The sequence below is a fragment of the Chionomys nivalis genome, chromosome 17 (assembly GCF_950005125.1).
Source record: "Chionomys nivalis chromosome 17, mChiNiv1.1, whole genome shotgun sequence".
NCBI lineage: Eukaryota > Metazoa > Chordata > Mammalia > Rodentia > Cricetidae > Chionomys > Chionomys nivalis.
Window position 1 is genome coordinate 24882305 of NC_080102.1, and position 23821 is coordinate 24906125.

Sequence of the window (23821 nt, forward strand, 5' to 3'; positions counted from 1 at the left end):
TCAGTCACTTTAGACTCAGACTCCTGTTGCTTTGAGTTTTCTGTCATGGAGGACTAATCTCTTGAACTCTGAGCCAGAATAAACCCTTAAGTTGCTTTGTCAGACTATTTTATCACAGCAATAAGAAAAGACACTGAGAAAAAAAAAAAAAACTTTTAACAAAGGTCAGTGATCATCTAAACCATAACCACTTGCAAACTTAGGCAATCATATTACTGCCTTTGGAGCCTTTGTGTTCATTCATATTTATTCATATTATTGTTAGTCTATTTTCCTCCATCGTATTTTACCTTCTTTCTCTCCAGCCTTGTTCCTTCACCCAGAGTCGTAGCTGGAGTTTTGTATTTTATTTTTCTTTTTCCTCTCACAGTGGTCTTTGCCTTGATGCGGCTTAGGAGACCTTGTGTTTCTTTAGTTTTTAAACAGAGTCTCTCTGGGTATCCCTGACTGGTCTGGAACTCACTTTGTAGGCTTGGGTGGGTTCACACTCAGAGATCACCCATCTCTGCCTCCCAAGTACTGGGATTAAAGATGTGCATCACCACACCACATAGAATTTATGCTTCAGTTAGTTCCATTCATGAGTAAGCAGAGCTGTTTTAAAGATTATGCAAATGATAAGACTGGAGGAGAGGGGAGCCAGAAATGGAATGGTTTTATGTGCCATTATAATGCAGAGAAGCAATTGAGGACTGAAAATACACTCCGGCTGTCACAGTCACATTTACAGTGACTATTTGTAGACATACTAGCAATTTCTAACTTACTGGTTCTTTATAAAGACATGTCATAGTCTTCCTGTATGTTTTTTGATGTGTTAGACTATACAGATGCCTGCCCTTTATACTGTAAATGAGAGATTTTCAGCCTTTGCATCATTGATATCTTGGACGAGCTATTTTAGTGGTGGTGGCTAAAGGAGGGAATGGTAGCAGAGGCCTATCCTATGTTTTATAAAATGTTTAGCAATGTATTTGGCTTTTATCTGCTAAAGTCAGTAGCAGCATCTACTACTTCTCTAGGAATCCCAAAATTGTAAGAACAACAACAAAAAAACATTACCAGACACCACCATATATTCCCCTGGAGGACATTAAAATTATATCTTATTAAGAACTGCTCTAGTTCTGAATATTTAAGTATTACAGATCAAGCTGTGCCCAGAGCCTGTCCTGCTTTCATACCAATAGGATGCTCAGTCAGCCTGCTCCCCAGAGATGTGTTCTCAGCCCAGAGAGAGGCTCAAACAGCCTCTAGGCCTAATCTAGTCAGCAGTGATCTATTTGAATTTGACCCTGGAATTGACTCTGATCGGGGTCCTTCAGCAAGCAGAATGGGTAGCATTTCTTTTCCAGTATCTCATTCTTTTCACCAGAATTTTGGATGTTTTATACCTCTTCCAAACCATCTGAATTGTTGGGCAGATGAGGCTAGTTTTTCTAGGGGAACTTGGTTTGTTTCTACTTTAATTTTGAATGGGCAACTTAAAAACAAAGCAACTGAATCCAGGTTCCTCTGGTTTTCTAGGCAATCATGATATATTATTATTATTATTATTATTTATTTTTACCAGTTGTCCCTTACCTACCCACATACATAAAAGGACAGAAAGCCATTTGTGATTTAGGAGATTGAAACATTTTTTTTTCGTGTGTGTGTCAAATGAAGAGATATCGTGGTTGAACATGGAATGGAATTCCTCTGACATGGAATGATCCAGTGTTCACCTCTATTTCTGTAGTACTGTGTTGGGCTACGGTGGGCAAACGCAATTCTCCATAGGATATCTATTTCTCCTTAGTTCAGTTACTCTTCTTTTTTTTAGGAACTGGATAAACCCAACTCTCGATTTTAGTAAAGAAGGCACCGTTACTGATGTATTTTCAGAGTATCTCTAAGTTACGGTGTTCTTGTCTGAATAATATTTTGGTTAGAGACTCCACTTTGTCTGTCTGTCTCTCTCTCTCTCACACACACACACACATTTTCTGTGTGTTTTAATTATCTTTAAAAAATTTTATTCTTTCATATATTACATCCTGACCTCAGTTCCCTTCCTTCTTCTTCTCCCAGTTCCTCCGCCACCACCTCCCCTCTTCCCCAGATTCACTCCTCTTCTGCTTCCCTTCAGAAAAGAGCAGGCCTCCCAGTGATAGCAATCAAACATGGCATATTAAGTTGCAATAAGACTAGGTACCTCCCTTCATATTAACGCTGAATGAGGCAGTCCGATAGAAGGAAAGGGGTCCCAAAAGCAGGCAAAAGAATCAGAAACAGCCCCTGTTCCCACTGTTAGGAGTCCCACAAGAAGACTAAGCTACTTTTATGGCATTAACTTTGTCTCCTGGGACTTTCTGTAGGAAAAGGCTAGTCCATTATTTCTACTGTGGTAGTAGGAATATTTTTGTTGAACTGTTGTTGGAAAGAAGTCTCGAGCATTTTCAAAAGTAAAATACATGAAAGGCCCAGGTAGACCACTACCTCTTCAGCAAAGATGGACAAGAAGATAGGATAGCAGTTTATCCAGGTTAAAGATCTTACAAGTTTTGCTAAGTGGACCCTATTGAGAATGTAATGAAAGTCCTGATGATTCTTACTTAGAAAAATGCAGACTCTTACCCCAGACATTCAGTATAATTTGAAATGACTTACAGACACAGCTAGATTCACTAGAAAAATCAAAGCAGATCACCATGGGAGTGAAGACCATGTACTTGACAAAAATATACCATTCTAAGTATTCTGCTTCTGCTGTCTTTCTTCTGATTTTTACATGTTTTTTCCTTTAACTTTTTTTTTTATTTTGCTTACCAAATCTTTTAGTTATGTGCTTGAATCCTCAGCATGCCTTTGTAAAGCTAATATGCATGAAGAATTCTAGCTCAGTCATGGACTCCCCTAAGATAAGAATTGAGGATAGAATAGATAGAATTTTGAGCTGCGGGATATTCAATCTAGTTGGCAAAGGTGCAGCTGAACCCAGGAAAATCTAGTGTGCAATCCAGCTAGGTCATATTTTGTCCTTAGAATCCAGGCCATCTGAATCCTGGGAGTGTGCTCACTCTGTACATCATAGTCCTCCACAAAAGAAAGAAGAGGTGAGGAAAGAAGAATGCTAGAAATCATGACTAATGAAGGAGTCAAGATAGCTTATTAAATTATAAAAAAGACAGCATTATTAATATAACTGAAAGCAAAATACTACCAGCCTTTTGTAGTTAAGTCTACACACTTGCACTTACAATAAAAGAATATAATGATTGATAAAGATTTGGGGGAAACATGGGTCCATTTCATTAATAGAAGAATGCAGATTAAAAGCCAAAGCCAATTTTGATCTGATATTTTGTCAGAAGCCTCTAACAATAACTTGCAATGGCAGTGTTCAAAACAAATTGTTTGAGGAGGCCACTTGTTGGTTCCTGGCTGCTTAGTCCTGAAATCATCACACAGAAACTATATCAATCAAATCACTGCTCGGCACATTAGCTCTAGCATCTTATTGGTTAACTCTTACATATTAATCCATTTCTATGAATCTGTGTATTGCCATGTGGCAGTGACTTACCGGCAGTTTCGGCACGTCTGACTCCGGTGGCGGCTTCATGGCTTCTCTCTGACTCCACTCTTCTTTCTCCCAGCATACAGCCTAGCTTTCCCTGCCTAGTTCTGTTCTTCCCTGCTATAGGCTCAAAGCAGTTCTTAATTCATTAACCAATGAAAGCAACACATAGATAGAAGGATCTCCCACACCAACAAATAGCTGCAGTGCAGATATATTTGGAAAACAGATTAAAAATATATTATCAACTGATCTAGGGTTTCAGGAATTTCAGTTCTAGGAATCTATTCTTAAGAAACAATTGAAGCAAAGGACATCAAGTTATTTTTACACCCAAATGTTTTGTCATAGTAATATTTATAAAGTGAAAAGCAGAAACTTGTGTTCATTAATAGAGAATTGGTGCATATTGTTACTAGAAAGTCTTTAAACAAAATATTATGCATTATTTAAAAAGAGTGCTCATGAAGCCAGGATGTTATAATCCCAGCTCTTGGGAGGCTGAGTTAGAGTTTGAGGCAACCCTATTCTCAATAATAAGATCCTTTCTCTAATAAACAAACTAGACTAAAATAACACCATGAAGACACATATACAGTGTTTTGTCTCATAGCACAGACTGACCTGAAACTAGCAGTCCTTCTGCTTCAGCTTCCTGAATGTCAGGATACAGTATGTACTAGTATGCCTCGCAAATTCATTTTCTTAATTTGTGTTTTCTGGATTTTCTACAGTTAGAATTCTGTAATTAGAAAAAAGTAGATGCTTAAGGTTTCAGATTTAATACAACTTCTTTTTTTAAAACCTAAAACAAGACATTAAACTACTGAACAGGTTCTTCCTGCAGTCTAAAGATTAGAACTTTGAAAAACCAATCACATGGTGCTAACTATATAGGAAAGTAGTGTCTGGTGTCTGATTGCTGTCAGATGCTCCAAAATGTAAGCTTCTGGGAATGCTTTGCCAAGTTTAGTGCAGTGTGTTGGTGAATAGGAGACAAGAACAAAGCACATTTATCACTTGTCTTTTCTGTGTGAGGTGTTGTGTGCTTTATTAAGTGGTGGTTTCAGTCTTGAAATCCTGAAGAGGAGAGATGAGTCACTGTGGGGGAGTTCATTTCATGGGAAGTTGATAGGTTTTTGTAGCGTCTGTGGAATGATTGTCTTCTGCAGAGTGAATACAGTTTTAGGCAGGTAGGATCACAAAGTGAATGTTGGCAGTTCCTACTGTGATTAATGTCAGCCCTGTCAAAACTCTGTTGTCGCGTATGCCAGGTTCACTCCGCTCTTGAAATGTGCCAGCTCTTGAGGGTGTTTTGTGCAAATCGAAGCTAATAATATTTTTCTTCTTTCCATGGGAGGAATCCCCTTCCTCCTTAGCATGTGCATCTCTTGCTCTCTAACTTCAGATGTTATTGGTTGGCATAATTCTAAGTTTTATTGAAAAAGGAGCTACTGCTTTGGTTTTTTTTCCATTGTACCTCTGAATCAAATTTGTCTATTCTAAAATTAGTCGTTAAACCTTTTTGCCTCACAGCCTCCAAGAGGAGTCCTCACTAACTGCCACCATCCCCTCCTTATTTGATGAGTTATCCAGCTATACCTTTTCTTCTCACCACCTGCACGCCAGAATTTTTCTGAATAATGCTAAGTATTCTTCACACTACTGCTCTCTGATGGGCTTTTTTTTTTTTGGTTTTTCGAGACAGGGTTTCTCTGTAGTTTTGGAGCCTGTCCTGGAACTAGCTCTTGTAGACGAGGCTGGTCGCGAACTCACAGAGATCCGCCTGCCTCTGCCTCCCGAGTGCTGGGATTAAAGGCGTGCGCCACCACTGCCCGACTCTGATGGGCATTTTTGAACAGCTGTCTCGATAATTCACCACCATGTTCTCTGTGCTGTGGTTGCAAGTTAACTTTAAATGGCTCTCACTCCTGCTGAGCAGACAGATGAAGTACAAGGTACCAGGTTTGTCATTATGATTCCTGGGATTTCAAGAACATGCAAAATGTGCCTGATGAGCAGAGATCCTGAGAATTGAGAAGAGTGGCCCTTTTATGACATCTAACCTAAATTGATTGATTTTAGGAACTTAGGTAAAAGTATTTTTATTAGGTATTTTGACTCATAACTGAGAGACGACAATATCTCTTAGGAATTTGTAGATGGAATATTGTATTATGTAATGGTTTGGTTTTAGATTTAGAAATACTTGTCAACATATTAGGACCATCATTTTGGCAGCAAAAGCTAAGTTACCTCAGGTCTTATCTTCACCTATTTTAGCTTGATGAAAGTGGACATCTGGAGAGAACAGGCATTCAAGACAGATGCATAGCTATTGAGCTTCCAGGTCTGAGTCCGTAAAGTTTTCATGTGTTCTAGCTGACCAGTGTAAATTTCAGAAGTCCAGTTTCTCCAATATGCAGTACTGATGAGAAGCAGATAGGTAACTTGTCCACTCTATGTTATCTTTCTCTTTACTCCATCCTAATATGTTGTTTGGCTTTAAAAGGATGAAGTATACTTAGCACAGTGCACGCACTTAGCCTTATTATAACACATCAGTTTCACAAAAATTAGATCTCAGAAAGAGATGATAGAAAGATGGGCCAGTTATATTCATTTATTTACAAAAGTTCATTCCCTTGGTCTGGCATAGGGTGCTTGTTTCTTTTAACCCTTATTGAGGGGTAGAGGAAGGGAAGCTTGAGAAGCTTTTAGAACAAAGGTTTTCAAGATGCCTTCCATGTGGGTATAATATGGTTGTTGTCTGGTAAAGGTACTGAAGAAACTTAAGCAGGTGGCCCACCCAGCTTCATTTGGATAGCTTTATTCTTATCTCATTTATGCGTTTAATTTCAGTAGGAAAGTGACATTGACTACTTTTAAATAGTGAATAGAAAATATAAGATGTTTTAGAGTAAAAAAGCTCAGGAACTCTGAGGCAAAACTCAAAACAATTTAGCTGATGGTGACTCACCCTTTTGGTCTAACAGTCTTCAGGACTGAATATGTTATAGCTCCTCCTTGTAGTTATTTCTGTCACAGACGATGTCAGTATTCTATTGGACTCACAGATGTTCTCTTTCAATTTTGTTTTTCTGGTAAATACGTTAGGGACGTGTTTACTTAGTATTTTAATGCCTACATTTGCAAGGCACTACCAAGGTGGAAAATACAGAGTAGGATAAAGTGATCTTAAGCTTCAAAAAGGTTATATCATTTATTGAAAGGTATGCACATAGTTATAATAAAGAAAGGCACACACACATACACACACACACACACACACACACACACACACACATATATATATATCCTGAGGATGGGGCTCTTGGAGATAAGAGGAAAATATGTCCTTGACACTAACAGGAACATGAATAGACAATACTTTCAAAAGCCAGAGTGCCTTAAATGATATGACAGAAATAGTGAGCACAGTGAAAAGGCTGCTTAGGGTAAATACTTGAAGCAGATCATATGAGTGGAAAAGAACAGTTAATTGAAAAAAGATTTAAGTCCTATAAAATGTGAAACTTAAAGGGTTATATATGTGTGCGTGTGTAATTGTATACCCGGACAGACACATGGGGGAGGGGGATTTAATAATTCTGAAGGACAGTCTAATGGGGAAGAAAGGTGTTGAGCAGATTTGTACTGACCAGATAGAGAGTTAGATGAGGGCACTTAAACTTATTTCCTCTGCCAGTCAGGCCATCTGTTTATGGTAGCATTTGAATAGTTAGAGTAGCAAGAAATAGAAGTAGTGACATTCTTTTCCGTTCTGATCTGATGGCATGACAATAAAGAAAACTTAGGGAGCATCAGGAAAGGTGTTTTAAAATTGTTTTGAACTTCAAAGCAGTTACATATTTCAGGTCCAGTACATAGAATCCTTTACTTCTGTTCTTAACTCTCTTGTCACTGCTTCCTATCTGGGAGAAGAGACTGTCAAGTTATAATCAGTGAGTAAATGCAAACTGACAATTGTACAGTTTGCAAGCTGAAGTTAGGGCACCTCAGTGTATGTAATCTAAACTGAAGAATATAGAACCAGACTATTAGTAGCTTCTCCCATTGCTGCCTTGTTCAAGTCTCATTGCAGTATGTATTTGTGAAAGAATTGAGTGGTTTTCTGGCAGCAGATGGCTGTTTGCATATAATAAAGTTCTTGAGGACATGCTTATTTCAAAGACAGAAGTAAGGAGCATTTAGAGACTCGAGAGCATCATTCAACTGTTGGGTTTTTATTAACATTTTTCTCCCGTTACACTGCTAATGCTGTTCTCTTTTCCTTCCTGGTATGCTCCTTGGTGTGGTGTGATTATCAGGCCCTGTTTGCTCTTTAACTCATTTAGGAATATTGTTCTTTCTATTGGTGGGGCCTTCCCTGATAGGTACAGCAGCATGTAGATGAAAGGTGGAAAAAAAGTCACAGTAAAGCTTTGTACAGAACACCAGGGAGGGCTGAATGTTATTACATGTAGTTTAGCTCTTGTGCTTTTCCAAAATTGCAGTTGATTCAACCACTTTGTCATTTCTATCTGAAATTGCACTGTGACTCAATGTTTCTAAGTGAGTACTTAATGGTATTTGCACAGAGGTGAGATAATTTTCTACTGATCTTTTCCATTTTAAGAGTAAACCTATTATTTATGAGTATGAAAATTTAAAAGTGCTACAAATACATTGTTTTCTAGATTCTTTGTGTAATGCCACAGAAAATAGGTTGGTTTGCCTTTATTCCACCCTTAAGACTTGAGATAATTTAATAATACATTGAAATCTTACATAGTATAAGATGCTAGTTTTATGATCAGTTCAAAAGTATTGATTAGAAAGTTTCTCTTTAAATTCTTGGAAGTTTTCTTAGATAATGTAATATTTTTTTATTAATTCTTAGAAAACTTCATATGTTGTATCTTGATCATATTTAACCCCCTGCCTCCTCCAATCCCATCTCTTCCCGAAACCATGCACCACTTGCCGCTTGCTGGCGGTGTCACAGTTGTTGTTCTCTTTTAGGAGAGACTGTCTCAAAGCAGTTGTCCTGGTCTCACCTACTCTTCCATGATCTTCCTTGAGCCTTAAGTAGACCAGTTATTTTGTAAATGTATTAATTAACCTGGCACTGGGGTTTTTATTAGATAACCTTACTTTTTTGGAAAGACCATTAATTGGCATAATTTCAATTAGACTACACCTAACACCTCTCCCCCAGACTTATATATATTTGTAAAGTAGCCATAAGATAGTATAGTTCCCATAGCTTTTTCAAACATCCTTAGTATGATTTATCCCTTTTACTTCTCTCTTCCTATGTGCTGCCATTCCTTCCTCATCCTCAGATAAGTTTCCATTTTTATACCCACTTCATACTTCAGAGCAACTGTGTCCTGAGTTTTGATTAACATACAACTCAATCGTCTGTATATTCTGTTGCCACAGAGTGTTTGTGATAAAAGAATATGTGCAAATTTAGAGCTTTTGAACTTCTGACTGCATCTTCTGATAGATCTAATGTATGACTATTGTGGTTTCAGTGAAACCATAGGCTCACAGGGAGTGGCACTATTAGGCAATATGGTTTTGTTGGAGTGAGTGTGATGTTGTTGGAGGAAGTGTGTCCCTGGGGGTAGGCTTTGAGCTCAGATGCTCAAGCCAGGCCCAGTGGGGCAGTCTCTTCCTGTTGCCTGCAGATTGAGCTTCTTCTACAGCAATGACTGCCTGTGTGCTACTGTGCTTCCCACCATGATAAGAATGAACTAAACCTCTGAAACTGTAAGCCAGTCCCAATAAAATGTTTTCCATTATAAGAGTTGCTGTGGTAATGATATCTGTTCACGCATTAGAAACACTAAGTAAGATAGAAGTTGTTACTAGGGACTGGAGTATTTCTGTGATTAGCCTGACCATTTGAAAAGCAGCTGAATGCTTTATGTGACGTTTAATGAGTCATGCTAGTAGGAGCATGAAATACAGTGGTGTTGAGGGGGATTTGAACTATGGGGGCTTAAAAGCTTAAGAGGAGAAAAATATTAGTATGTGGCCTATAGTTTATTCTTGTAATATTTTGGCAAAATATTTGGCTGCTTTCTGCTGTTGTCCAAAAAATCTGCCTGAGGCTAAATTGAAGTTATGAATTAACAATTTTGGCAGAAGAAGTTTCCAGACAACCTAATATTGACTATGTTGATTGGTTATTAGTGGCCACACTTGTTCAGATTTATAATGAAAAGGAGGAAACTGAGCAAGTAAAAATACTAAATGTACAAGTTGAGGAAAAAAGGGGCATCAGGAAGTGGAATGGAGCTAAATCTTTCGTTTAAGGAAATAACCAGATTGAAGAAAAGCCTGATGTTAAATGGAATAAAGGGATTGATGACCTGAGGCTAAGATTGTACCCAGCTAAGCAAACAATTTGTAAAAAGGAATTAAAGAAAAGATTAGGTCCAGGTGTGATGGTGCACACCTGTATTAATCCCAGCACTCAGGAGGCTTAGGTCTGCAGAACTCTGAGTTCAAGGTCAGCTTGGCCTGCCAAGCTAGTTTTAGGACAGCCAAGCCCAGCAAGCCTTAGAACTGACAGCTTCAGCCTCATGGTTCTGGCTTTAAAGTCAAGGAAAAAAGAAAATGATTATGTACTCTTCCTTAGTGACTAAGGAAAGATACCGAGATCAGGCCTGTGTCAGTGATGTCCCTGCATGAAGGCCAAGAGAGACCATTGCATGAAGTTGTGAATGTGAAACCTGGATTACCTTGGAGACCCCAAGGTGTTTGATATGCCAGAGTCATAGGGTACCTGCTGAGGAGAGCTGCCAACTGGGAGTGGAACTAGCACAAGAGAAAGAAGTTTGTTGTAGTCAACAAAGCTGAATGGAGTTGGAGATCTGAAGGATGCCTTGACATTAGACATAGAGATGCAGAGTTTGGAGTTTGCCTTGCTGGTTTTTGGTCTTGCTTTGGTCCAGTATTTTCTTGCTATGTTTCCTTTGCCATTATATGCTGGAAATATGTGATCTGTGTTTTCATTTTGATTTTACAGGGGATTACAGTTAGAGATTCCATGAGTCACAGAAGAAACTTTGAACTTCAGACTTTTAAACAAGTTCGAGATTGCTAATAGACTATAGGAACTTTTGAAGTTGAACTAATGCATTTCACATTATGATACAGCTATAAGCCTATGGTGGCCAGGGAGTGAAATATGGAGTTTTGAATAAATATGGCCCCATAGTCCCATAGGAAGTGGCACTATTAGGAGGCGTGGTCTTGTAGGTTCAGTGTTGTTGGAGGAGCTTTTTCACTGGGGGCTTTGAGTTCTCAGATGATCAAGTCAGGCCAGTGACTTACTGTTTCTTCCTGTTGCCCATGGATCAAACTGTAGAACTCCCAGCTCCTTCTCTAGTTCCATGTCTGCCTGCATGCCACCATGCTTCCTGCCATGCTGATAATGGAATAAATTTCTGAACTGTAAACCAGTCCCAATTAAATGTTTTCCTTTATAAGAGTTGCTGTGGTCATAGTGTCTCTTCACAGGAAAAAAAAAAAAAAACTAAGTAAGGCAGCTGTGAAAGACTTTGAAGACTGGTGATGTAACTCAGTTATAGCTCTTGCCTAGCATGGACAAGGTCCTGGGTTCAGTCTCTAGCACCAAGAGCGGGAGGGAAGAAGGAAAATATTCAGGTTTCTGTGTTTGAGTTGGAAGTTTGGCAGAATATATCAAGCACTAAACTTTGAAGGTTGTAATTATATTTTTATTGAACTTTTATCTAAGCCTGTTCAACAAATCGTGTGCTATGTTTTTTTTTTCCTTTTCTAATTAAAATTTAAGTAATAGAGACATTATTTAAAATGTATATTTTATTTAGACTCATGTTTGGAATAATACAATACAGTTTAGACTGACATTTTAATCATTTCAATTAAAAGGAAAATCTTTTAGTATATGGCAGAGATGCTGTGGGTGTTCTAGAAGAATCAGTGCTGTTGGTATATTAAATGTATTTCTTCTAAGAATAATTTTGGAATTTACAAACACTCCCACAGATTTAACACTTTTGTTACATTATGACTAACAAGGAAATTAAATGTTGTTGAAATTTAAATAGTTAGGCAATTTGAAAGCTGTTTTGAATTTTGCCCCAAATACTCATATTTTACTTGTCAAATATTCAGAGGATGTACAATTTAAAATAACCTAACCTAGCTTCGTCATTGTGGCTAGACTCATGAAATTCATGAGTTGTCATGAGAAAGACTCTCATCACTGTGCAAGGTCCCTTATGCTCATAGCCAGGAAGGGTTGCTTTCTTTCAGTTCAAGGGTTCCTTTCTTGAAGGTATTCTTCCTTGACTTATTTAACTGGATACTCAACTCTTTTATTTTTTTTTAAGTGCACAACTACAGGGGTAATCTAGCTAAACTCCTAATAATGGGGGCTATGGAGAATGAACCAGCCATCTCTTCTGACCAGACAAGACTCCAGTGGAGGGATTGGGACATCAACCCAGCCACAAAACCTTCCACCTACAATTTGTTTTGCCTGCAAGTTGTGCTGGTGTAAAGGTGGTGCAGAAATTGTGGGAGTGGCCAGAGGGAGCTTATCCCTGACAAGGAGAGCCAGGACCCAGAGACAGGATAGCCCAGATACTTAGGAAAGAACCAAACATAAATGACGCAAAACAAAACAACAATAAAAACAAAACACCATGATTTTGGTCTTTTGTTTTTCGAGACAGCATTTCTCTGTGTAACAACCCTCACTGTCCTGGAATTAGCTCTGTAGACCAGGCTGGCCGTGAACTCGCAGAGATTTGCCTGCCCCTGATGAAATGATTCCTAATGATATTCTGCTATACTCATACTAGATAGGAGCCTAACATAATTACCGTGAGAGGATTTATCCAGCAACGGATGGAAACATACAGAGACTCAAAGCCAAATATTAGGTGGAGCTCAGGGGATCCTGCAGAAGAGAGGGAGGAAAGAGGGTAGGAGCCAGAAGGATCAAGTATACCACAAAATCTTCCCATCAGAACAACTAACCTGGGCTTACCGGGGCTCACAGAGACTGAAGGGACAATCAGAGAGCCTGCATGTGACTGATCTAGGCCCTCTGCTTATATATTATGGTAGTGTAGCTTGGTGTTCTTTTGGGACTTCTAACAGTGTGAGCAGGGGGCTCTCTCTGACTCTTTTTGCGTGCTTTCAGGACCCTTTTCCTCCTACTGGGTTGCCTTGCCCAGCCTTGATATGAAGGGAGGTACATAGGCTATTTGTAACTTGATAAGGCAATGCTTGGTCCCTGAAAGGCCTGCCCTTTTCTGAAGGGAAGCTAGAGGAGGAGTAGATGGAGGAAGTGGGGGTGGCTGGGAGAGGGGGGGGGGGACTGTAGTTAGTATGTAATGTATAAGAGAAGAATAGATTTAAAAAAAATCTGCAGAAGAACTCAACTTTGATTTTGCTTTATACTCAGGTCTTCATTGTGGACAGTAGGGTAGCAGCACATTAGTACTACACATACATTTGCAAAGTCACTATAAATATATTATATAAGGAAAGAAGAGATTTTAATAAATAGCTTGAACAAAATTTCAAACATAATTTGAAAAATTAGCCATTAAATCTACCTGGGTTTAACATGAAGAAAGACATTTTAAGAATTTTCCTCAAAAATTCATTCATTTGTTTATTTATTCATCCATTTATTTATCTATTTATTTATTTTACATATCAGCTGGCAGTTTTCTCTTCCTCTAATCCTTCCAGCCCCTCCTCCATGGCCCCAATCCACTCTTCCATTTCTGTTTAGGAAGGGCAGGTCTCTCATGAGTATCCCCATAGCATGGTATATCTTGCTGTAAGACTTAATACATGGGCTTTCCATGTATTAAGGCTAGGTGAGTCGACCCAGTATGAGGAATAGGGTCCCAAGAGCCAGTAAAAGAGTTGGAGATAGCCCCTGTTTCCACTGTTAGGATTCCCAAGAGAGGACCAAGCTATACAATTGTAGCATATATGCAAAATTGCTATTCAGCTGGTTCTTCCTGGTTCATAAAAAATGTTATTTCAAATTGGTTTCTCATGATGATCAAGAACCAGTGTAGAGTTGTAATTTTTAGTTTGTTTAAATAATAATGAAATTATTATTATTATTATTATTATTATTATTATGTTTTTTCTGTGACAGGATCTCCATCTGGCTGTCCAGAACTCATTCTGTAGACCAGGCTGGCTTTGAACTCTCAGAGATCCACCTCCCTCTTCTGGGATGAAAGGCATTTGACAGTGTGCCAGGATAGCTTTTATATAATAGGAATCATTTCTATACACCTGCCTCGTGGTACCCTCCAGAGCTTGACAGTAAGACCCTATTGCTATAGGCACCACGTGGTGATTTTAAGCTGGTACTGTCCTGGAGTCTGCTTCCCTGTTGGCTAGCTTTCACGGTGCTGGAAGGTGCTTTGCATGCTACCAGGGGAGAAGGTAATAACCAATCCTACTCAGCTTTGAACCCTACCAACTACAATAATATCCATCTTGGAAAGAGATGCCATGATATAATAGTGCCATGAATGCCCTATATCTTATTATTTTGTGATTATAAAATCAAAGCCTTTTATTGTGGTACAGTGATGCAAAATGAAATTTAATGCCCTCCACCCAGTGCCAAACACTACAGATTACATTTGAACTCGTATATTTATTTTGGTTTAAATATATTAATTGTTAAATTTACTATGTTTTTTATTATAAATTATTAAATTTATTATGGTTTAAAAATAACTGAAGATTTTATAATCATCAGTTTTAACTTTTATGCAGAACCAGATACTCACTAGTTTTATGCATTTTGTTTGTAGCTGATTAAAAATAAAAATAACAATGTCTATTCAAGTTAAAACATCAATGAGAACTCTGCATTTCCAGAATTTTAATTTTCTTTCAGAGACAGAAAAAATGTATATCTGCATAGTTATTTCTAGATGTGTATCCTCTCCAAATCTTTCACCCTGGAGTTTTAAAAACCTGAATAAACCACAGCCCTACCCTCAAGGACTTTATTGACCTCTGGGAAAAAACAGATCAATACGTTAAACAGATGATGGTGCTGTGGCAGAGAAAAGTGGCCTCTGCCCAGCTTCAGGTGCAGATGAAGGACTTGCTTGAGAAATAATGCTGGGCAGAGGCTCCAGGTGAGCTAGCTGAGGAAGGAGCAGCAAGAGCAGACCTACCCTCTTGGTCATAGTGGCTGGTTTGCCCTTACCTTTTCCCAAGGTGACATTGAGAAAAGACGGCATAAGGAAGCTAGCTCTATGCCTGTGCAGTGGTAGTGATGATGGAAGACTCCTTTAAGAACTCTGCAGCAAAGACTAAGACAGGTATCTAAGTTTCCTCCACCCAAACTTCAAAACTCTGACAGTGTTTCATACTCTATGGAAAACTGCTGCATGAAGATTTGAAGTCATGTGCTTTATGTCATGTAGTTTTAGAAACAGACACCAAAATTAATATGGCATTGATTATAAGGTAGATTTGTATCTATATGTAATGGCTATTCAAAATGAAAAGAGTTCTATGGAGACTTCTCCTTAAGAACCTGAATGGTCTTAACTAATAAGGCACAAATCAGCGTTTTATTAGGGTCCATGTTGAGTTTATTGATTTGCACTTTCCAACCTTGCCCGTTACCTCTCTCCACTTACTGCAAATTGACTTATTTATTTATTATTTTAGAAGACAGAACTAAAAGAGTGAGCCTGAAAAAGGTTAGGAATAAGCTCACCCTTATGAAAGTACGTAGAACGTCAGCTAGGACAAATACAAACCAAGAGTGATGAGGCAGGCCTGCAATGCCAGAGCTCAGAAGGTAGAGACAGGAGGAGTCAGACTAAAAGCCAACCTGAGTTACATAGTGAGCCCCCACCCCCACCCCCCAATCCCCCAAACAAACCAAGGTTTCAGGTTGTAGTTTCAAGATGTAGTTCACTGTCCAGCATGTGCGGGGAGTCAGGTTCAGTCACCAACACCCCAAAGCAAAATAAAACAGAAACAGAAAAACAGAGACAATTGTGAAAGTACAAAGCCACACAAGCCTCATCTTCTCATCCCCGGAGACTTTGCCTGTCTTGATCCGTCATCATGATTTCTCAAACGTTATTTACAGTAATTCTCTAACCACAGTCTTAATATTGTCTGTTGGCAGAGAAAAACAAAACCTAGCAACTAGATTTTTTAAAATATTTTATCAGTGAGGGAACTACTTTTAGATACATTATCGTCTGATAGCTAGCATGGGCAGTTACTTCATGGTCTTATTTTGATTTCTTTGACAAGTCATGAAATAGTTAAAATGTTCTTTGAATATCTGTCTATAGTTCAAATGTGTAACTTCTGTTACTGTGTGTACCTAGAATAAAACCAAAAACAAGACCAGTGCTCCAGCTTGATCCTCCTGGAAGAATCCCTGATTTTATCCCCCGTTCAGCATCAGATGCCAGCAGAAGGGGAGGATTTCTATAGATATATGTTTTGGTTTCCCCTTCAGGTACTTAGTACAATTTTCCATTTTCTGTGTTCCCATTCTTACCAAGATTGTATCTTCCTACATTCACTTCACACTATAAAATACAGTGTTAAAATAAATTTTGTGTTTTAAGAAGTCTATTATCTTACTAAAAACTGAATAGAATAACAATAAAGTATGTTTATGAGCATCATTTTATGATTATTGTTGCTAATATTGATAGTTGTATAAACTGTGGCCATCACTTTTTGTTCCTTATCATATGTAGAGAGCCTCTAGAACAGTGAATGTCAATATAGGTTTACATAAATTACCATTTTATTTACGGCTAAAATAATTAGACCATCTTGAAATGTTAAATAACATTACTGGAAAATCATATTGCTATGTTTATTTGCATTTTTAGATGTTTTTAATTTCCTATGCTTTTGTTTCATTGTTACTGGTATTTATTTTTAATAAGCTGTATCTTATTGCTATGTAACTTCTGTAGAAAGTGCGGGATTTTTAACTGTTCTTTGTTTTCTCTAACAGAATCTTTTTATAGTTTTTTTCTGTTTCTTCAGATGAACTCCTGTTCATTTTCTCTTTTGACCATCTCTTAAAAGATGCTTGTCATTTCAGGATTTTTTGTATTCTAGTCTATCTTTTTCTTTTCTCAACAGATTATGTTGTGTCCTGTAGTGATGTTTCCCTGCATCTAGCTTAGTGTTTGAGACTTGATAGGTGTCACTAAATGCTTGTGCAGATGGCTGAGTGACTAAAGTGCTTGCTGTACAAGTGTGAAGACCTGAGTTCAGTCTTCATAACCCACATAAAGCCTTGAGGATTGCCTGGCATCTGTAATCCTGCTCTGGGAATACAAAAATAGGCAGATCCTGAGGGCTCACTGGGTAGCCATTGTAGCTAAAGTGGTAAGAACCAAGTTCATTGAGAGATCCTGTCACAAAACATAAGGAGGAGAGCAATAAAAGACAGAAGACTGCTACCTACATGTACATGCTAGTTTAACATATATACACAAAAATGAATTACGTCTTTTCCTCCACAGAATTGTTTCTGAGGCACATTTGAGTTTGAGGGTGCCAGCCCCACCCTCTCTCTGAGTTTAGAACAAATGGGATTATATAAATAAGAATATAAATACTAAAGTCAGTCTGGTACTAATGAAAAATTCCGGCTCTCTTGCTAGTAAAGGTGTATGGTGATCCCATTGTGGCACCTTGTTAGTCATCAGGCTTTCTACTAACTTCTCTCCAAACCCTGCCTTTTAGAACCATACCCAAGAATTTTCCAAGGAAGGCACACTGACTGAGACTTTTATAACTCCACAGTGGCCACGTACAGAGAGTCTTCTAAACTTAGGCTCATCACATAGAAGCAGGGAGAGCAAATTGCTGAGTATGCATCTGAAAGATTCTTTGAGGGTTCATTTATTAACGGGTAGATAGTAAACCTTTATAATGTCTGGGCCATTAGGTACTGAGTAGCTACTGAAGGTTCTTTTAGGCAGGCCCACTTTTAGTCAGTCCTTTAGACTCACCAGATAACAGATTGTTTATCTCATAAACTATAGCAGAATCTTCTCTAGTGGACAGAAACAGGAAATAAAAGGGTTTCTTTATACCATAACCCTTCTCCCAGCATTACATGAAAATGAACCCAAGGACTGTGGTGAACGTAAAAGAGTATTTGAAAGTACAGAGAAGAAAACCACAGCAATCTTAGGAAAGGGGAAATTTTCAAAAGTTTGCCTGTGTTTTAAGAATAAAGTACAAAAGATTTGTTCATAATTCTGTTTTATTTGTACTACTGAACTTGAGACTTTAGACTGTTTATTTCCAGTGAGAATCTGTCCGATGTCAGATACTCATGTCCATGAAGTTGCTCAGAAAATCTATTTGAAGGTAGACGAGGTGGCTGCATCTGAAGGCAAAGCAGATGTTCTAGAGATCTCAGCCACCAGGTCCTAAGGTTTTGTTGCTGGTGACAGAGTTTTAACCCTGTGAACTTCTTCTGTCAAATATTTTCTTGATGCTCGCATTTGTTGTTTCTGCCACTCCTGTGTTACATTTTAATAATGTGGTTATTAAAATAAAGAAGATTTGATTAGTGCAACTGTACTAAAAGTTTATACAATTCATAAGGACAGCTGAAATAAAAGTCAATAAAAATATCATGTGCTGAATTCTTTACATTGTGATTCAAAGGGCTAAGTGGGTCTCTGTAGCAGGGTGCCTTTCAATTTGAATGTACATGATACTCATTGTACAGGTGGGGCTATTGTCCTATTGTCCCAGGAATTGATACAATTGTTCACTTTTGAAGGTATTCCAGGAGGTTCTTCAGAAGACTAATAGGCTATCTTAAGAGAAGCATCTTGGTATTGCAGAAGCAATGGTCTGTGATATTCAGGGTCCAGAAATATGTGTTCAGAATTAGTGAGCCACAGTTCATGCACTGGGTGTTGCAGAGACTGGTGACTTTTCTGTCCTGGCCACAGCTCTGGTTTCTGTATCATTCACTGGATCTGTGCATATTTGTTTGCAGACAAAGCTAGCATCAGATAAAATAAGAAAGAAGTTCTATCTTCTGATTTTGATACATCCATTAAATTTTCCCAAATGATGATTTCTGAAAGTTAAAATAAAATAGGTTGTGTTATTCATTAAAAGTCAGGATTATTCAGTGTTTTATTGCTCTTGACATTGGGCACCTCTGTTTAGGATTATTTTTAAAATGTCAAGTACGTATATTATACAACACAGTTAAATGTAGATATAAATCCACATATAGGGTTTATATTATTTCCTTTAAACACAGATTTTCCAGTGCCCAATATTTTTGTTTACTTGCATTACAACAATACAGGGGAAGGTTGTTTGATATTGATAAATAGCAGACTGACTAAAGAAGAAAAGCTAACTTAAAAAAAATGCCTGGTGTCTGTCTCAGAATAGTTTGGGAAAGCAAGCATGCAGGGGTTGTATCCCTGCTGCCCTATTGTAGAGCAAAGCATTGCAGTGCCCTGGAGGCCGTCTTCTAAACAGTTGGTGCTTTAGTTCATTCATTGCACTAGTGTCCTTTCCACCTAAAAATTTATGTGTCTGGGAATAAAATCCTAGTGGTGAAATTGAGACCTAAAGGAGAGGTGGTGCATAATTACATGTGGAAAGACCTGTAATAAAATACTCCGCTAATGAATTAACATCCTTTTAAAAGGAACACACTCCTGAAGGTAAGACTGTTAAACTCTTCCCTCTTCTTTGACCTTCGTCTAGTCACCAGATTCTTTGCATATTTCCTTCCCAATGGGGTGTGTTGCTTTCAAGGCCATGACTCTCTAGAACACCATTCCTGGGACTACACTTGCATGCATGCTTGCTTCTTCTATTTCTGTGCAGTTGTGTTTCACTGCCTCACTAATCCTTGTAGCTCGCTCCTGCGTGTTCTTCACTGAGCCTTTGGTGCTCCAGTTGAAGTGCAGGGTCCTCATTTGACTTCACTTGAGCCATAACTCTTTTCTTTCTGCTCTTAGTTTCTGTGGCACTCATGACTGAGTGGCTCTTTTGACACTGGATATCTTTTGTCCTCAAATGTTCATGTCTCAGTTTAAAACTTAAGTTTTAATTACTGCGTAAAGTGGGTGGCTACCTTTTTAATTTCCACAGTTCTTATTTTAATGTAGTATTGTCTTACATATGGGGCATGTGTTTTGAGTGCAGTCATAACTAATGCAGTCATAGAACTAGAGAGCAAGAGGTGTACTGGAAAAAGGCACGGGTGAATATGACTGTAAGATTGCTGTTTTTGATTACATAAGGCAAACATCTTGTTCTGACAGTAAGCTAACGAATAACGTAAGCAGTCTCTTCTAAAAGGTTTGGGTACCACAGCAGTGGGAATCTTAAGCTGTTGAAGTTTTTGAAACTTCTAGTAAAAAGTTTATCTCTTTTCACCGAGGTTATTAATTTTATCATCCAAATTAGTCAGTTGGCAGAGTCACTGTTTATTGGAGAAACTTTATTGTCTGGTATTTGTTTGGTAATACTTGGTGGGGAGAAACTTTCTTTATCAATATATTAAAAAGTTAACTTTTTGTCCTTGTTCATTTAGTGAATAACATTTTTGTCAATGTCTACTCTATGCCAGAATATTCAACATGAGTTTGAGGGATTGTCTGTCTGGTAAAGACAGACATACATACAAATAAGTGCAATGGTATTGGTGTCATGATGAAAATAGAGCACAGTGGACAGATCAGTGATCATGGCCCTTACCATCGAAAAGTATGAGTTGGGCTGGCAAGAAGACTCAGTGAGTAAAGTATTTGATGTCCTGATTCCTTTTCTTTTTTTAAATCATCTTATTTTAAATTCTGGGTATGTGTTCGTGTGGGACTGTGTATGCATAAGTGCAAGTGTCCAAGGAGGCCAGAGGCATTGGATCCCATGGAACAACTGACGTTAGAGACAGTTGTGAGCTGCCTAATGTGGGTGCAAGGAATGAAACTCAGGCATTCTAGAAGAACAGTATAAACTCTTAACCTGTAAGCCACCTCACCAGTCCTGGTGTCCTAAGTTTGATCCTAAGAATCAATGAGAAAAAAAACAAAAACCAGATGTGGTATGCAGAGACAGGAAGATGATAGGAGTTTGTAGGGGTTTGATAGTCAGCTGGTCTAGCTACCTTGGTGGCATCCAGACCAGTGAAAGACCTGGTCGCAAAAGAAAAAAAAAAGATGTAGAGGTAGACAGCTCCAGAGTTTATATGCATGGACATATAGGTGGACCTACACACACATACCCCCATATATGCACATGAACACATACCATAACAGCCTTTAAATGTTTCAATGAATTCCTCATATATGACATAAGAATTGAAAACGCCTGATAGATAAAAGTTTCGATACTGTTTAACAACATAGCAGCAAAAACAAAAATGTTTGAATTTTATCCTGCTGGAAATTGTTAAAATGAGAAGTAGTTAGTAGTTTTCCTTTTCACTCCCTTAGTTTCAGATTGTCCCCAAATATGTCCACACACTACCAGAATATGCTGCCCAGCCCTATTTTGTTTTGTGTTATTGCTGTTGTGTTTTATTTGTTTATTTATGGTGTGTGTGTGTTCCCTTAAGTAGATATGTGGGAGCGTGATATGTTCATAGAGGACAGAAGAGGACATCTAGTGCCCTCTCTATCATTTTGTTCCTCTTCTCTCTGTGATCTCATGCTGTCTCGGGTGACTGTAGGAGCTGGGCTTACAGGCAAGTGCAAAATACCCAGGTTTTTAAGTAGGTGCTCTTATTTTAAACAGCAAGCAACGTTAACTGTTGAGCCATCTCTCCAGCATTCTGTTTCTGTTTTGAATCATAATCTCCCATTTCCAATGTTCTTGAGTTCCTGTTAGTATAGCTATTCCTCTTGAGCCTTCTAAACATATACTAATGAAAATAATGGCTTTTAAAAATTATTTTTCTTATTTTTGAGATGTTATATATTCCCCCTTTTCCTCCCTCCAAAGCCTCCAATATGCCCCTTCTTGCTCTTATTTCTTTATGTGCCAAATTGAATTAATCAAGGAATTAATATTTTTTAGACTTCCATTTACATGACATTTTTGTTTTGTTTTGTTGTTGGTTGTTTATATGCATATTCTCTTTGCTTTTACAGTTAGAGCCCTGGAAAAGTTCAAATAAGATTTTACTAGAGCTTCATTGAGTTTGTTGGAAGGAATTAGAAGCTAGGATCAGTAAGAGGAAGGACTTTTAAGGAAATAGAATACAAGTAGGATCATTTTCTTACTTAAATTCTAGAAATACATAGTTTTATTAAAGTAATGCAAATCTTTTAAGATCTTATTTAAGGCTATTTGGTCTTAGCAGAATTTGATAGGGATATTATCAAGTTCTGGATAGTTTTGTATTTAATGTCAGCAGGAACTTAGATAAGCCCAGCAGTCTACTCTGTTAATTAATTAGCAGTAGTGAACCAGATACTTCCTCAACAGCAGCCTCAGGATCACACAGCAGGAAGATGAACTAGAAAACAGTCTTGCAACATGAAGGACTATGTTCAGGTGCCTGCAGCCGAGCTGGAGAAACCTTATGAATTTACTTCACCAGGGGAGTCATCCACATGTCTTTACCTGAGTAGGTTGAGTGATTTTATCTTATATGTTCTTGCCATGTTTATAAATACAGTATTCTCTTATTTGAATATTTAGAATAATTACTTCTGTAATTTTTATTGACACAGTTTTTTTTTACTATATATTGCTTTTTATGTAACTGAATAAGTTGAAATTTTTGAGGTAATTTTCTATGTCTTTTGTGTGTGTGGGTGGGCGCGCGCGTCTGTACGCGCTCATCTCTATAAATAGTTAGAGAGTGCTTGCTTGTTTGGAGTTTCTCTGAGGAAGTCTCAGTGATTATTCATTCCCCAAAGTGGCAGTGCATTCTCCATCTGTGAGGTATACGCATCTCTGCAGTAAGATCTGTAGACAGCTGACGCATTTCATTTTCAAATCAGTACTTGAATTAGTGTGGAAGTTTCTGTTTGAAGCCGTCAGGTCTGGGCTGGGATTCAAGTACCCTCCACTCTCAAGAGCTCTGCATTTTGAGGCTGGTCAGCTGCTATGAGCCTTGGTAGAGGAGTGAGTGATCATGCTGTAAGGTCCTGCGGACGGTGCTGACCAGGTTGTGTTCGAAACATAGCAGTCACCCCTCTTTGTTCCTACTTGTTATTGAAAGTTGTCAACCCTATATGTCATGTGTGATGATTAATTTACAGCAAAGTGAGGATCAGGATTATTATTTGCAGCCCAAATTCACATTTACCTTTCAGGTTCTCTCAGCACCAGTGTATACTATCAGAAAGTGCCCCTGTAAGCAAAGTTAGCTTGCTGAGAATCTCACAGGTAATACCACAATAAGTAGGATACTTAAGGCACTAAAACCTGTGTGCAGCTGCATTGCCAGTCTTTTGTTATGACAAGTTGAGTTCACTGTGTCTGATTTCCATTAGAACTGGTAAAGTGTGTGCCTCAGTCTTCTCACCAGATTGTTGGCTTCATCATCACCATAGCCCCTCAGTGTCTGGTGCTGACATGTTCACATTAGATTTTACTTTGTTTATTAGAAAAGAATTTTTGCTTTGTCCTAATTTCGCTGTCTGTATCCTCTCTTTCCAGTACTCAAATGATTTTATTGTTTTGGGGTTCAAGTATTAGTCAGATATTTTTTATGTTAATCTAAAATTTCGCTTTGTAGTATTTGGAATTTTTTTATTAGAAAAACCTTTTGAACAGTGGATAACATTTGCTATTATCAAATATACCAAGTAGTATGTATTGCTGAGCTGTTTTTATGACAGTTTATAAATTCCTCAAAAGATACACTTCTTATATTTCTTGTATCTGTGGGTGTAGGGAAGAGCCCAGAGTTCTAATTTTAGGTAGTGGATTCATCCAGCCATTACTGTGACCAAGTTACTGATTTCTTTTGCTACAGAATTTTTAATTTTAAAATTCTTATGTTTTTAAGTTTTTATTTTTATCTGTGTGTTTGCCTGCATGTGTGTCTGTGCCTTATGTGCATGCCCAGTACCCATGGAGACCAGAAGAGGATGTTGTGTCCCTAGGACTGGAGTTACAGATGGTTTTGAGCCACCAGATAGGTGCTGGGAATAGAACATGGGTCTTTTAGAAGAATAGCCAATGGTCTGAGCC

The 23821-nt window shown here is 38.1% G+C and overlaps 1 protein-coding gene across 4 annotated transcripts in view; it reads left to right on the top strand.

The window, feature by feature from the left end:
- Nucleotides 1-23821, top strand: part of Efr3a (EFR3 homolog A) — an 84267-nt gene that overhangs the window by 5358 nt on the left and 55088 nt on the right. Inside the window, exon 2 of one of the 4 annotated variants that reach the window (XM_057792021.1) lies at nt 22103-22244. The exons of the other annotated variants lie outside the window; for them this stretch is intronic. Coding sequence (XP_057648004.1) covers nt 22154-22244 — 91 coding nt within the window. The 5' untranslated portion in view covers nt 22103-22153. The remainder of the gene's footprint in view (nt 1-22102; nt 22245-23821) is intronic. 4 annotated transcript variants of the gene reach the window in all.